This window comes from Chironomus tepperi, unplaced genomic scaffold, assembly GCF_022539635.2.
Source record: "Chironomus tepperi strain 1889 unplaced genomic scaffold, CSIRO-AGI_Ctep_v1 contig_419, whole genome shotgun sequence".
In the NCBI taxonomy this organism is placed as follows: Eukaryota; Metazoa; Arthropoda; class Insecta; order Diptera; family Chironomidae; genus Chironomus; species Chironomus tepperi.
The window spans coordinates 565,385-581,278 of NW_027226541.1; the positions used below are offsets into that span (position 1 = coordinate 565,385).

The 15,894-nt window shown below is 35.8% G+C and overlaps 3 protein-coding genes across 3 annotated transcripts in view; 1 reads left to right on the top strand and 2 right to left on the bottom strand.

Moving 5' to 3' along the window:
- The window catches only part of LOC139097286 (uncharacterized), a 68,928-nt gene that overhangs the window by 11,212 nt on the left and 41,822 nt on the right, over positions 1 to 15,894 (bottom strand). The window lies entirely within an intron of this gene.
- On the bottom strand, positions 6,305 to 9,665 carry LOC139097330 (uncharacterized). Its single transcript, XM_070649139.1, has 3 exons — positions 9,430 to 9,665; positions 8,479 to 8,796; positions 6,305 to 7,485 (listed from the first exon to the last, which is right to left on the bottom strand). The coding sequence occupies exons 1-3, from the start codon at positions 9,516 to 9,518 to the stop codon at positions 6,309 to 6,311; spliced, it is 1,584 nt and encodes a 527-aa protein (XP_070505240.1). The 5' UTR covers positions 9,519 to 9,665; the 3' UTR covers positions 6,305 to 6,308.
- On the top strand, positions 11,175 to 15,160 carry LOC139097278 (uncharacterized). The gene is made up of 5 exons (XM_070649071.1): positions 11,175 to 11,292; positions 12,618 to 12,729; positions 13,893 to 14,120; positions 14,570 to 14,805; positions 14,866 to 15,160. Exons 2-5 carry the CDS (start codon positions 12,618 to 12,620, stop codon positions 14,962 to 14,964), a joined length of 675 nt encoding a protein of 224 aa, XP_070505172.1. The 5' UTR covers positions 11,175 to 11,292; the 3' UTR covers positions 14,965 to 15,160.

The window sequence follows — 15,894 nt, forward strand, 5'->3', positions numbered from 1 at the left end:
TTAATGATAATAAAATAGAAATTAAATCGTGATTGACTTTTTTTATGATTTCATTGTAATTGGAATTGGAGTTAAGGAGGTCGTTAACTTATTGCGTTTTTTTTTTTTCATACAAATTCCAAGTTGACTTTGAGGATTATTGAGGAATTATTTGGCATTTTTAATGAATTTTCACCCAAATGTTCAGTTAGATGCTTTGTTATGTTAACGTCTAGCTGCTCAGAACGAATGCATCGATCAAATTTTCAAAAATCCTATTCCAGGTAGACTTGACTGGTCAATTTTTCAATTTTTTGACTCCAAATGGATTGTAAAGTTGGACTTTGGATTAATTTAGTCTTGGCCTAAAGTTAAGTTTAGTCATATTAGGTCGGGCATGACGAGGCCTGGGCTCAAGTTAAACGCAGTCATCTCTGATGAAAATAAGTAGGATGTCATTGCTTAGAGGCGTAGCCAATTGATTTGTATCCTAAAAAAACTCAAAAAATTGAAGATTTATTTCCAAAACAAAGGATAAAGGAGGGACGCAGAGCGTTTGATCCTCAAGCTGATATTGATAAATGACCAAGATCAGCCATATAATGAGTCATTTTTAGACCCTGCTAGAACATGGTCATGGATCACAATTGATCTGAATGACTAAAGTTATTTGCAAGGATGTCTATTTATCAACCTGTCCGCGCGGCAATGGATCCAAGGAAATCAAAGAAGTTAAAGTCTAGTCATTAACTTTGCCATGAAATGTCATACAAATACGTGGAATTGCTAATATCAGGTCAAGACTTTAATGAAGATCGTTTATTTATTAACTAGAGTATCGGGAGCGCCCGTGGCACCCATCTTCAGAATTTTCAGCATCACGTGGCACCACATTACACCCCCATTCCCCTGATGACCCTCAATTTTTAGCTTCACAAAATGGTTTTCGTTCTTGTATCAGCAAAGGAATTGGGTAAAAACCCAATAATATAGATTTGTGGAAATTTTGCTGCGGAGGAAGAGGGGAGGGGTGTGAGTGGAGGGGTGTAAGTGGAGGGGTCAAAAGATGGGTTTGAATAAATTTGAGTCTAATTTCACATAAAAAAATCTGAGTCGACTTCAAGCACTGAGTTTACTAAATAAAGGGCAGTATCTTGTTGGTAAGCGTCGAATAGCATGAACATGACCGGCAGGTGCGTAGCCAGGGTGGACATTGGGACACGCCTCTACCCTCCTCAGAGAATTGAAAATCCGTTTATTTTGTAACGATCTTTTGATTTTTGAAATTTTTGTTTGCTATTTTAAAGTTTTTAGGCTTCTGATGACCAGTCTGCAGCACATCCCCAGCATTTAATGATCCAAAACAATTCATTAATTTTCTAAATATTTCACTTTATTAACGTTTTTTTTTTTTTTTGACAAATTTAACAAAAAATTTCACCACAACATCAGCTAACATGCATCATTACTATTATCAAAAATACCATTCACAGCCTTTTCCAGATACAACTTTGCCTCCTGATTATTCCTAACATGATCTCTTATTTCCTCAGCTTTTTCAATAACTTGATCAATATCACCAACAGCAAGTGCTTCTAAAACTGATTTAACTTTATCCTCTTCAGGCTTTGGTGCTTGTCGTGCTCGCATTTGTTGTGATGGTGGCAGTTCCAATGGCTCTATATAATCACCTGAACCACATTTCACATATTTTACATAAAAAATTAAATTTAAAATGCAAATTAATACAAAAATTTTCATTTTTTTTTTTTTTTTTTTCTATTTTCCTTGGACAGCTTTGCGGGGTCGTGTTGGTCGAGTTTGGATGACGTTTAAAAACTAGAAAGACGTCCGTTATTGTCTGTGTTATTTATATTTTAGTGCCGACTTGACAATTTTTTTTAACTTCAATGAATTCTAATTAAAAAATTCGTGATTTAGAATGGATTGAAAGCTGCCTTTTTTTTGGAATGAGACCTTAACCGTTGGGTGGCTATGTGCTGTATTTTTAACAGGACAATGTCTACCTTGCTGCTGTGTCCCGACTCACTTCTTACTTCACTTATCGTATAGATCAATTGTGATCCATGTCCTCCCACAGGAGTCGTCTGAAGCTGGATCTGTCGCTGGCTTCCAATTGCCAATTTCCGATACCAGGATGTGTCCTGGCAAAGCCTCAAAATTCCTTGATTCTTCAACATGTCGAAAATTCTATACAATTTTTGGAATTTTTGACAAATTTTGAACATTTTCGTTTTGAAGGTTCAATGGGTTCAAGGGTGACGGGTTAAAGGGGCACGGGTTCAATCACTTTTATAACCTAATAATTGTATCTGGAAGCGCCCGTCTTCAGAAATTTCAGCTTCAGACGGCTTCACAAAATGGCTCCACAAGGCTTTACATGACCCCCCAATTTTCAGCTTCACATAGCTTCACGTGGCATCAAATGACTTTATATTGCATCACAAACCTTCACATGACTTCACATGACTTCTTATGACATCACATTACACCCTCAATTCCCCCTGATACCCCACAATTTTCAGCTTCACAAAATGGCTTCCGTTCTAGTATCAGCAAAGGAATTGGGTATTTTATATTATAGATTTAAATAGTTCTTTGAATATTAAGCCTCAAAATAGTCCAAAAGAACCTTAATAGTGCCAAACTTAGAATCCAGGCTGAGAATCTCCGCGGTAATACCACGGTATCCATGCAAATACCACTAAATACCGCTAAATACCGCTAAATACCACTAAATACTGCTGTGATTCATATAAATACCGCCGATACTGCCTAAATTCTCAGTTTGACTTAGAAATGTCCCGACTTTTTTTCCAAAAGTTTGCGAATATCCCCTAGCCACCCTACCTTAACGAGAATAATAAAAACATTTTTTTTTTTTGTATTTTATTATTTTGGAATTTTAATTAAATTATTATTATTATGGGATTAGTGTAATGTGGAACACATTGACTTGTCTTGCATGATAAGGAACAGGTGACGATGTCTTTGGAATATTCACGTTGGCTAATATTTATAAGATATGGATGGACTGACCTTGAGGAGAAGTTTTCGGTAAATTATTCACAAGTGATCTGCACGAATTGCGATTATGTGGCAGTCTGAGGAATAGTCTGGAATGCCAGACGATTCACATCCTTCTGCACGGCTAAACTGAGTGGCGGGTTGCATTTTTAAGGTTCAAAATGGATTTAATGTCGATGTCATTTGAGAATATGTAGAATATTTTAATGTGTATTGATGTTTTTGCCTATTTCTATCCATTTCTATGTCTTTATGCTGCTTAGATGAAGGCAGAAGTTAATATGACATAGGTAGACAATCTGACATGTCACTTGACAGTTGGATGTGTTGATAAGGACGCTAGAATTCTCAATATCCCGAACTGGCAGAAGTTATCGAAAGATAGAGCTGTATATAGACGTTCTTTAAACGCGTCAATGCAGAGTTGTAAAACAGGTGCCTGTCACAGGCAAAAACCGCTCAAATGCTCGATAATTTATATGGATTTTCCTACAAAACCATACAAAATATAAAGAATTTGTACGGTTTTTGTCTGTCACAGGCGACTGTTCAGCAACTCTGCGTCAATGGGCATCCCAGTCAAGGAAGTAAGTAAGTAAGTAAGATAATCTGACACCTCTGAAGTACCGCGGCATTACCGCCTAGTTTTTCAGCCAGGGATAATTTACTTCTTACGTAATTTTCTCAGAAGAGGAAGGGATGATTGAAATTTTGATTTTTTGCCCCTCAGACACTGAAGATTGTTTTTGTTTTTCCAAGGTGATTTTGTTATGGAAGTAGAAGGTTGTAGTCAAAATGTGTTGATTATTATTGAATTATGTAATAAGTGAACGGACTCAAAAGACAAAGGTATACTCAATACTGTCAGATTGTTGTCTAGCTATGATATATGACTGATATTCTAGAAATTAGCGCATAGATCTATTTGACATTTTCTTGAATGACGCTATCTCCACAGGGAACGTTCAAAAATTACGTCACGCTTAGGGAAGGGGGAGGGGATTTCTAAACATTACAGTGAGAGGGAGAAGAGGGGAAACAAAGGCAAGAGAGGAAAGAGAAGAAAAGGGAGGAGAGAGGTGGAAGATGAGGGAAAGAGAAGAAGAGGTTGCAAGAGGGGTGAAATGGGAGGGAAAGAGGTGACAGAGGGAGATATAGGAAAGACGGACATGAGAGGAAAGTGGCATCTTAACAATATCTTTAAACCACGACCTTGAGGTGCATATCGTATAGATTCGACCTTGTTCCCACCGTTGTCATGCCAATTGAAAAAATATGATTTTTTTTATTTTATTTTTTATTGTCACATCACGGTGTCATATGAGTACGCTCATTGACTTTTCAGCCTACATTTTTTTTGTACACAAATAACAACAAAAGTATGACAAAATAGACATTACAGCACATTTAACCAATGATATTCTTACTTTTGGTTCCATCAAAGAATTTAAGGACATCCGCATTGAAGGCATTCAAGTCATCATTATAGTCCTTGACATAGCGGAGTTCACACATCTTGATATTATCAGGTTTGAGCATATTTTTGCAGAATATGCAGCTGTCGTAAGCATTTTTGATGGCTGTAGCTTCAATGGTTCTATTTAGGGCGCAATTACCGACCAATTTTATCCAATCTTCATTGCTCTGGATTTCCTGCCTAACACATCCATCAAAGGCTAGACGTGCAGCATCCTCACTCTTGAGTCGATTGAATATGCAGCCATCGATGGTCTTAATGTTGTCAATTGTTATCGGATGTTTATCAATTTTACCGCAGGTTTCAAAATTTCTGGTAATATTTTGAAGTTTTACGTCACGCGATGCAGCACACTTGTTGAATTTTTTAAGGTATTCATCCTTTTCGGAGATTTTAATTTTTACACATTCCTCAAAATTGAGCATCAGCTTTGTTTTGTATTTATGATTGTCACGCTCACAGTCATCAAATCTCTTATCGCTTGCCTTTTTCTCCATAATCTCACATGATGTACACCATTCGAAGTTACGTCTCAAATCGACAAATTTGAGATTCTTAAGATGTGTGAGATTCTCTTTAAAATAATTCAATTGATTCTCATTTAATGAGATTTTCTCAATTTTTGGATTATTTTTGAAGAAATTGTCTTCAATTCTCTTGAGTTGATTCATGTCCGCATGGAATTCTCGGAGATTTGGGAGGAATTTGAGGGTTGAGTTGACTAATGTGTTGATCTGATTTCCGTATAAAAATAGAACTTCCAAATTTGTGAGATTCTCAAATGTCTCTTTTGGGAAATTTTCAATTTTATTGCTGCCTAAATTGAGAATTTTCAGCTTCTTCATGCCTCTAAAGTCCTGATTTCTGATGTATTTCAGCTTCGTACCAACAACTTCAAATTTCTCCAAATTTATCAATTTTTCACCAATTTTTGACGGTAAATTTTCAGTCATACCAAACGGCTTAATCACCAAACTCTTAATCTGCTCCAATTTTACATCTTTATTGATGTCAAAGCCTTGAACTTCAGTTTGTGTTGAGTAATCAAGTCCACTTGTCATGTTACAAACGACAACACATCCACTCTTATCAGTCAAACATGGTTCGGATGATGAAATTTGACATTTTAGAGTAATGTTTACTATTGAGCACTCAATTATGTTGAGTGTGGTCGCGATAAGAATTAAAACAATTAAAGGCGGTATTTCCTTCATCACTGAATGATTTAATTGAGAAGACTAAGGGAATTTTGAGATTTTTTTAGAGTTTTATTTGAAATATTTCGCAATTTTTTTTGAGTTTTGTAGTTTTTTATGGATTTTGAGATTATTTCTCTATTTTTGAATGAGAATTAGAAATGAATTTGAGAAAATCTTTGTTGATGTCCGAGAAGATAATCCGAGAAGAATTATTGATCAATTTTTGATCATTTTTATCACTTTATGAATGAATTTTGAATCATTTTTTTTTTTTTGAATGAATTTTGAGTGAAATTTGAAGAATTTTGATGAATTTTGAAATGAATTTGAAGAATTTTGATAAGTTTTGAATTAATGTTGAAGAATTTTGATAAATTTTGAATCAAATTTGATGAATTTTGATAAATTTTGATGAATTTTGATGAATTTTGAATGAATTTGAAGACTTTTGATGAATTTTGAATCAAATTTGACGAATTTTGATGAATTTTGAATTAAATTTGATGAATTTTGACAAATTTTGATGAATTTTGAATCAAATTTGACGAATTTTGATGAATTTTGATGAATTTTGAATCAAATTTGACGAATTTTGAGCAACTTTATTAAAAATCATCATCATCATAAATACACAAGTCATAAGAATTGACAAACTTGTCCCATTCGACTCTCTTTTGATCAGAAATTGAGAATATTTGGACATTAAATGACGAATTTTTGAATATTTCCTCAATTTTTCTAGCTTCCGATATTTTTGAGACTTGAATTTTCAGCAATTTTAAATGACAATCGTCAGATTTTAGTGACTCGTACAAATCCTCAGTCGTGCCTGACAACCTTTTAATCTCAATTTCCTCTAAATTCCTGCACGTCTTGAACATTTGATGGAAATAATCAGCATAATTTTGGATTGTAAGTCGCTCAAATGTAAGCTTTTTGAGGTTAGGAAATGCAGCTGTAAAATTGACAAGACTTCTTATTTCCGTCTCAAATGCGATACGCTTGACAGTCAGCACATCCAATTTGTCATACTTAATGTCTGTCGATTCCACAGAATTACCAAATCCAATCACAAAAGTCTTAAAGTCACTTCCTTGAATTTGTTTGAGGAAATTCTCAAATTTTCCATTTAAATAATCAATTTTTAAATTTTTAATTTTTGTGCATTTTTTGATAATTTTTAGTTCCATGTCCATATGATCTAAATGTACAATTGAGTTCCTGTTGTAGGCATTAAATGCAATGTAAAGGTTCTTAATTGATGTATTTTCAGACATTATATCCAATATTTCCGTATTTTGATGTACATCAAGTCGTCCACAACAGTCTAGAGTTTCTAACCTCAAATTTTCAATCACAAATGCCAAAATTTCCTTACAATCGGAATTACGTTGGGTAATTTTGAGGACTTTGAGGGTATTTTGGTGTGGGATGATGAAGCTTTTGAATAAGGCCATAAAATTTGGACTTTTGATGTCTGTGATTTCGAGATATTCCAGGCTGAAAGCTGTGCTGATCAAATCTAATGAAAATTCAGCTTCAAATTCCAATTTTTTCAATTTTTTTGTCTTTTTGAGGAAATTTTCGAGATTTTCGTCATCATTTTTGCAGTTTTTCAGGATCAGTGTCTTCAAATTTGGCGCTCGGATGTATTTGAGGATTTTTGTTGACTTTTTAATTTCGCAGACTTTCAATTTCGGCAACAGAATTGGTTCAAAGTCATCAAAGTTATCGTCATTTAATGGATCGAATTTTAGTTCCGATAATGTTGATGATATGAAGCTGTGGAAGAGTTAAGGTTAAAATTTAGAGCTCTAATTTAATGTTTTTATCGGAGCGTGGATTTCTCAAAAACGACCGTTAAATTTTTTCAAATTTTTTTTTTTGTCGTTAATATTCAAATTTTTTTTGACCGTTACTTTTACTTTTCTTCGTAACGTAAATTTTTATTTTAAAATAAGTTTAGTTCGAATTGTTCGAATTTTTTGACAATCAAATGTTGAAAAACTTGAATTTGAGACGGCCACACTCTGGTTTTTATAAGGTTGAAGGCAGAGTTGGCAGGACTTTGGAAGTCTGGACTCTAAAAGCCCTAAATTGGAGTCTTGCCAACTCTGGTTGAAGGTATAGAAAAGGCAAGTAATCCGATGATAAGCCGGGAGGCCTATTCCTTCGGGTACGGCATGGTTATGGGTATATCACTGGTACAAAACCACTACAATACCCCAACCTGTTTCTTTGCTTGTTAGGATAGCCCAGTCGAGTCGTTCCGTACCGTATCACCACCCAAGAAGTCGGAACCAGTCAACAGAGTCGGCATACTAGTGAAGCTAATAATTAGGAGTCAACGACAGCAGGTAACAATCTGCATAAGAGGTCATCGGTGGAAGATTAACTTGAAGATGCTAAGCAGCTAAACCCAAAATTCTGACCGAATTTCACTTAATCCTGAATCAAGTCAGAGACACTCTTACGGAGAGATGATGCAGGGTTTGATTATGTTACGTAAGTGGATAGTTGACTCCAATCAGGTGCCGACTTTTCCAGAAGTAGTAGGGTATGGTAGCATTGGTACGGAATAGGTTTTTCCTTATCATACCTTTATATACCCTACCAGGAGTCTATCTATACCGATACATACAACTACTACCCAGAGCTGTCAGGACTCCCTTACTCCATTTGAGTCAGACTACCAACCCTGACTCCATAACCTCAACCCACTCTTTACCCCCCCTCTTAACATGCCTCATTAACATTAATTCCAAACAATCTTACCTCAATGTCTTCATCATCAAATAATTATCAGGATCCATAATTTTAATTTTCTCAATTCTTGTAAAGCAATTTTCGACAATATCCAAATATTTCTCACTGGGTATTAATGATGCATCCGAAAACATAATGACAATATTTCTGTATGAATGTTGCTTCATTTCATCTTCTAATTTGTCAAATTGTTCAATTATTTGTTGTCGTCTGTCTTCTGGTTTACTTAAGTTGTCATCAAATGATAAGCCATCATCTCGTTTCTCGTATGATAAAATTGTAAATTTTCTCATGATTCTGGATGATGAGATGATTAGCTGCTTCCATCTGTGGGTAATAGAATTATATTAGTAAAGTTTTAACTGCTTTTAATAATTTAATATTGTGGTTGTCTAGGTTGGGGTGCTTTTAGAGCGAAAGGGCGTTTTTAGAGGGGTAGGGACACATTTGATATGATGCCGGATCTCATATGATTTAAGTTCGGCATCATACTAGAGTCATGCGAACCAAGTGTCGGATTTTGTATCAATTAAACCGGATGTAAGGAAGGATTGCGACTTGCTAGGCTATAATACCCTGTATTAACCAGAGTATAGCTTGACTTTGCCCAACTATGTCGCTTGGACACGGCCTTCAACTCAAGAAAGTGAGGTTGGTACATGATTGAGTTAAGCTATGAGTGGCAGGGGGGTAGCCAAGGGGGATAAGGGTTTAAGGAACTTTGAGTCTCCAACTTCAGTAAAAAATTCAGAAAATACATTTTTTTGGTAAATTTCATCGTTTGTCATCCCCAAGTTTGTCATTTAATCAATTAAATCACATCAAAGACACAGTCCACTAACTCAACCTTAACAGCTTATTGCTGTTCTACGAAACAAAAGCTCAAAACCTGTTTTTATTTCCATACTCAAAAAATATCAATATTTTGATCAAATTTGACAAATTATTAAAAATTCTTACCTTTCGCTGACTTTTTCAACTTTTTTAATGTTTTTCGCATCTAAATATTCAAAAATCTCAATCAACAGATGATCTGGCAAGTATTCCATTGTTCTTAACACAACAAAACAAATTCAACCTTGAAAATTAAACTTGAATGACTTATTTATGTGAAATTTTACTAGACGAGGTTGGAAATGTTGTTGCTTTATGCTTTAATTTGTGATAATTGCACTTAATTATTCTTTAAATTTGTCTATTTTTAATAATTTTGAATAATTTGAATTTAACTTAATTTATAGATTGTTTATGTTTACAAAATTTGATACCGACTGACTCAGTTTCTGCTGTTACATCCAAAAAAAAAAATGAAAATTTTGAAGATATTCATCAATGGAACATTTTTGAAAATGAAACAGAAAAAGTTTACGATGATAATGAGCTTTTATAGCTTTTTATGACAAATTTTGATAATATCAAGTGCTAAATAGGACTAAGTAAGCATGCCCGAGTCACACAAGTTGAGTAATCGATCCAAAATCCGTATTAAGAGACTCACAGAGACTCAGAGAGAGTCTGAGAGACTGACAAAATCTTACTTTATAACTGTGACTGTAAATTATTCAAAATTTATTAATGAATTGCTGTCAATTCTCGAAAGATGGCATTGAAAATTGATTTGTTTACTCCTCTTTCACGCCCATCTGTCTTTCCACGAAATCTCTAACTGCATTATAAACCTCGTGATAATGACAATCGATTCAACAAGTCATGCTCGATTTTTGATGGTCTTTCTTTGTGGATGATGAGTTTTTGAGATGGTAGGTTGAAAGCATTGATTGTTGTATGGCTATCAACGTTTAATAAGGGTTGGTTGGGCAGGATGTTGTAAATTGGTTATCTCGGCACAGAGTTTAGTCATCCTTTAGGAGGGTAGCTTGGGTTGGCTTTTAAGTACATCTTGCCAACTACTTATCTTGAGACAAAGCTCGGTTTCCAGCGATGCATTCAATGGTTATAGCAGAAGCATATAGAGTGTGGGGTAGAGCCGGTGGGGAAGATGAAGGGGTTCAACTCCGGTGGTCCAAGTGATACCAGGCAACCCCGAGGGTTACGGGTGATAACAGCTAATTCCAGGATGGTATCCGGTAACTGCTGGGTAATGGGTGATACCAGGTAACCTCAAATTTAAAGATGATACTAGTTAATCTCAGGATTAAACGTGATACCAGGTAACCTTAGAGTGTGCTCTCTTAGGGTATGATACCAGATATTCGTATGGATAAAGGCGATATCAGGTATCCCTATGAATACAGGCGGTATTGCCAGATATCCCCAAGAGTACGTTAGATACCAAGTAACATCAGAGTTACAAGTGATACCAGGTATCCCCAGGGCTACAGCTCATACCACAACAAGGTATGAACTTGGCATTTATTCAGCTTCAAAGTCACACTTCCACAAACCCCCAATAATTACCAAAATACATCAAAAAATCGCCACCAAAAACATGCATCCAAAAATAATTCATCCATAAAAAATAAACAAAATTCGTAGAAAAAAATCACAGCTTAATGGTTTTAGTCGTCTAGCTTGATGTCACGTCTAGGAGAGGTTATCAAGCACATTGTAAGTAATCAATTATCACAATTTACGTTGAAAAAAGACCTTGACTCGATTACTTCAGCTGTTGAATCTTTTCGCATGTGTTAATAATTCCAGTGAAAAATATCACATATTGTAGCAAAAAAATCAATAAAACTGTTAATGTTACTTATGGTCTTCGTTAGTCTCTTGGATGTTGTGGATGTCTTCACATCTAAAATCAAGTTAATTGTTGTCGTCTGTGAAGTTTAGTTGAATATTTTATTCTAGAAAGTCAAAGTGAGTTTTGTGATTGATTTTGTGACAATTGTTGAGGTCAGAGTTACAAAACTGGCACTTATGACTGGCAAAAACCGTACAAATTCTTGATATAATTTGTACGATTTCTGTCGCAGGTGCCTGTTTTGCAACTCTGGTTGAGGTTGATGCTTTGGACATTAGCATGTGAAATTTTGGAAAATTAGTGAATTTTGAAGCTGAAAATTGATTTTTGGAAGTGAATTGTCAATTGTGAGCAACAATTTCTTGGACTATGGCATGTTTTAGTCCATGAAAATATTTTAGACACACCAGAGAATTTTCACGCAACTTCACTGCGCTGCGTCACACATGTTGCTGACCAATGAGTTAAATCAATCAATTTTCATGAGTTTTCAATGTATTTGATTGTAGCAATGAGGAATGGTGCTTTTTCTAGTGATTTACACAATAATTATCATTATTTCCAATGATTAGACCATCAAGTTGAATCCTGGAAAGCACATGACGGAGAATAAGTGGAAAATCCGGTCTTATGCTTATGTAGAGTTTCCAGAATTCTCGTTTCCTGGAATTTTCGGGAAGTTTTCCATTTTTAAATACCCTAGGCCTGAGTGACTCTGCCCTGGTGTTATTTTCATTCAATTCCGACTCTAGACTAGAAAACGTTTTTCTAGCCTTTTCCACTGGATTTACCTTCCGTTAATCCATGTCTGAAAGGAACAAATCGATTATCCCATTCTAATTCCAACACTATTCCGTCATGAATCTGACTTTTTATGGGATTCGGTTTGTTTAAGGCTCAGACACTTCTAAAATATTCTACAATACCTATAAAGTATTAAAACTTCCATATAAGCCCAACAGGCAAAGAGCATGCTTTCATGATTCAAAAATTACACTACGGTACCTAAAAGGGAACTCATTGCTTGTTAGGGTACGTATTGTACAATACATTGAAGTGTCTGGGGCTTGGATATGACAGAGTCATGCATGTCTGGTGTCAGTTTTTCGGTTTATGCTTTTAGGAAATCTATTTACTATTAATAAACATCCCTAATTCCAAAAGTCATACGCCCCATACCCAGAGTCTAGGCATCGACAAATTGTCGTGACCGAGACTGTGACTGAAACAGGGATCTAGACCGAGACGAGGGCCCATTGTCGCATTTAGAGTTCATCGGAAGCTAGATCTGTCTATTAATTTCCAGCACTTCTTCATCGTTGTCGCATGCCTTCCAAAAATTAATCATAACATCCTCAAAAATCCTTGATAAGATCCGCAACAATACTTATCATAACTTTACTAATTTTCAATCTAAATTCATCATTTATTTTCATTCTAGATGAAGACTTTAACACTTTTAGCAATCGCACTATGTATTTGTGCCATTGATTGCGAAGATAACACAAAGCCAAGATTCTTGTCTGCTCCAATTCCATCAAAATGTACATCACGTAAGTATCAATTTTTTGGGTGATTGATGCAGAGTTTGGCAGGACTTTGGGAGTCTGGAGTCCTTTGCTTACTTACTTTGCTGACCATACAGATCAATTGTGATCCATGACCTTCCTCAGATGTGGCATGGAGGGCATGGGGGACATAGGAGGCACGGAGGACATGGAGGAAATGAAGGGCATGAAGGGCATGAAGGGCATGGGGGTTGGGGCTCCTTATTTGTTCATATCCATGAAGTTCTGACCAGAATTGGCATGACTTTGGGAGTCCAGACACCAAAAGCCCCCTCCATTATGAAGGCACCTCTACATTGTAGTCCGGATTTTGATAGACACGACTCCACATTTTTTGGGAGGCATCTCCACATTGATGTCCTTCCAACTCTGATTCAAACTCTAGTCAAGAAGCTGTTTTGACCTTCTGGAGTCCAGAATCCCAAAGACCTGCCAAATCTAGTTGACAGCTTGTATTTGGGAAGTCGAAAAGTGACGATAAAGCTGATCATAAGTCAAGTTGACCTCCTGCAACTGCTACATACACCGATGTCGACTGAGAAATGGGCATAGTTCAAACATAGTGCAGATAAAATCACATTTTAGTCGAAAATTCAGGAAGAATTATCAGCATTCATGCTAGACGACTAGTAAAGACGTGGTCACACGTGATCGACAAAAGCACATCCAAATATTTCCAAGAAATCATGTCCAAAATGACAATCATTTATCATTTGTTTTTCTAATTATTAAAATTAACACCATTGAGGTCGGTAAACATGTTCATATTGTTGATGGATGTCGTGAACATTATGAAATTGAAAGTGATTACGTAAGATGTAGGAATTAGGTGATAATTGATTGGGTAAATGAATGTGAACTTCAAAAAAATAATAATTTTTGTTGATGAATTCTTAGTGATTTTGGGTTTGGTGATTTTTGAGATTTTTTTGGTGTCTTTTGAGATGTCTTTGGACTCTTTACTGGGAAAAGGACTTCATGGATCCGAACAAATAAGGACGCCCAGACCCATGACCTCCATGCCCTCTATGTCTCCCATGCCCCCATGTTTCCATGCCCCGAATTCAAGCTATAATACCTTTCCATCTAACTCTATTGCTAATCACATCCAAAAATCATTTAATTCTCAATTTCTCATTCTATTATAGGACCCAAAAAGTTTACATTTAATGGTCACAACTACTTTTACAGCGGTCAAGTTCCAGAATATCAAAATAAGCGTGTTGACTGGTTAGCTGCCCGTAATATTTGTCGTGAATATTGTATGGATGCCGTATCATTGGAGACACAAGAAGAAAATGATTTAATTATTAAGTTGGTCGAGTCAAATGATGTTCCATACATTTGGACGTCGGGACGATTATGTGATTTTGATTGTAAGTAGCAATACCCGAGCAGCATGCTAATGTGACGACGAATATAGATACATCTGAATTGTGTTCGGTTTGCCGAACTGTGTTCGGTTTGCCGAACTGTGTTCGGTTTGCCGAACTGTGTTCGGTTTGCCGAACTGTATTCGGTTTTACGAACTGTAGTCGGTTTGCCGAACTGTATTCGGTTTGCCGAACTGTATTCGGTTTGCCGAACTGTGTTCGGTTTGCCGAACTGTATTCGGTTTTACGAACTGTAGTCGGTTTGCCGAACTGTGTTCGGTTTGCCGAACTGTATTCGGTTTTACGAACTGTAGTCGGTTTGCCGAACTGTATTCGGTTTGCCGAACTGTATTCGGTTTGCCGAACTGTGTTCGGTTTTCCCGCAATTTGTCGCTCGGAAAAGCTGCTATAAAATTGAGATTCTAACCTCAAAATTATGTCATATATTTCAGCATGCGAAGGCCGTACAGACTTACTTCCACTCAACATTAATGGCTGGTTTTGGTCAGCCGATCGTATTAAAATTCCAGCAACAAATCAAAAACCAGCTGGATGGGCATATAATCCATTTTCACAAACTGGACATAAGAAGGAGCCACAACCAGATAATGCTGAATATGACATCAATAAAACACCAGAATCATGCTTGGGAATGCTTAATAATGTCTATAATGATGGAATTGGATGGGTAATTTGAGGATATATGCTGAATTTTTTATGACTTAATCCAAATTTTGACTATTTACAGCATGATGTGGCTTGTTATCATGAAAAACCATTCGTTTGTGAGGACAGCGATGAGCTTCTTAATTACGTCGCTAGTACAAATCCAGGCATTCAATTGTGAGCATCTCGTTGGACAATATGTTGGAAATAAAGGCTGTTAGACACAATTTGCTACTCCCAAAGGACAAATGATAGAATTTATCAAATTTAATATTATTAATCTATTAAACTATTAAGTGTAGTTCAGCTCATGTTGCTTGCTTTAAGGTCATATATAAAAATATTAATAAACTTTCAACTGTTTTAATAAAATAAAATTTGGAAAAAAAAAATTGAATTTTTCGTGATGATTTGTTTTTACTTTTTGACTAGCAGAACTTGAAGTCGTCGGTCTCTATCTTCGGTCGTCTTCGGTTGTCTTCAGTCTTTGGTTTCGGTTCTTCGGTATCTTCGGGTCTCTTCGGTATCTTCGGGTCTCTTCGGTATCTTCGGTATTTTCAGATATTTCCGAGTATCTTCGATTATCTTCGTGTATCTTCGGGTATCTTTGAGTATCTTCGGTCTCAATGGTATCTTCGAGTATCTTTGGTATCTTCGAAATCTTTTTATGTTCGGTATGTTTGGTTCTTCTTCGGTCAACGGTTTACGATCATCGGTCATCAGTCAACGGTCTCGGACTCGGATTTGGACTTGGTATTCGGTTCTTCGATCTCTTCGGTCTTTGATCTCTTCGGTATCTCCGCGGAATTACTGTAATATATACCTCTTTTAGGTTTCAATTAATTTTTACAATAAGAAAATAATGGTCTCCGAACCCTAAGTATCTCTAAAATCAACAATCTCATTTTCTCCTTAAAAACATTTAATTTTATTATTTTCAACAAAAATTGTTGTGTTTCCACAATGAAGCATGTATAGATGCGCATTATGCTTTAAAAATTCAACATGCGCACAATCTGAAAATAAAAATTATACGTAAGTAATTTCAATTTTACGTAAGCAATTTTTGTAAACAATAACAAACAATTCAGAAATAAAAAATAAAATTTTA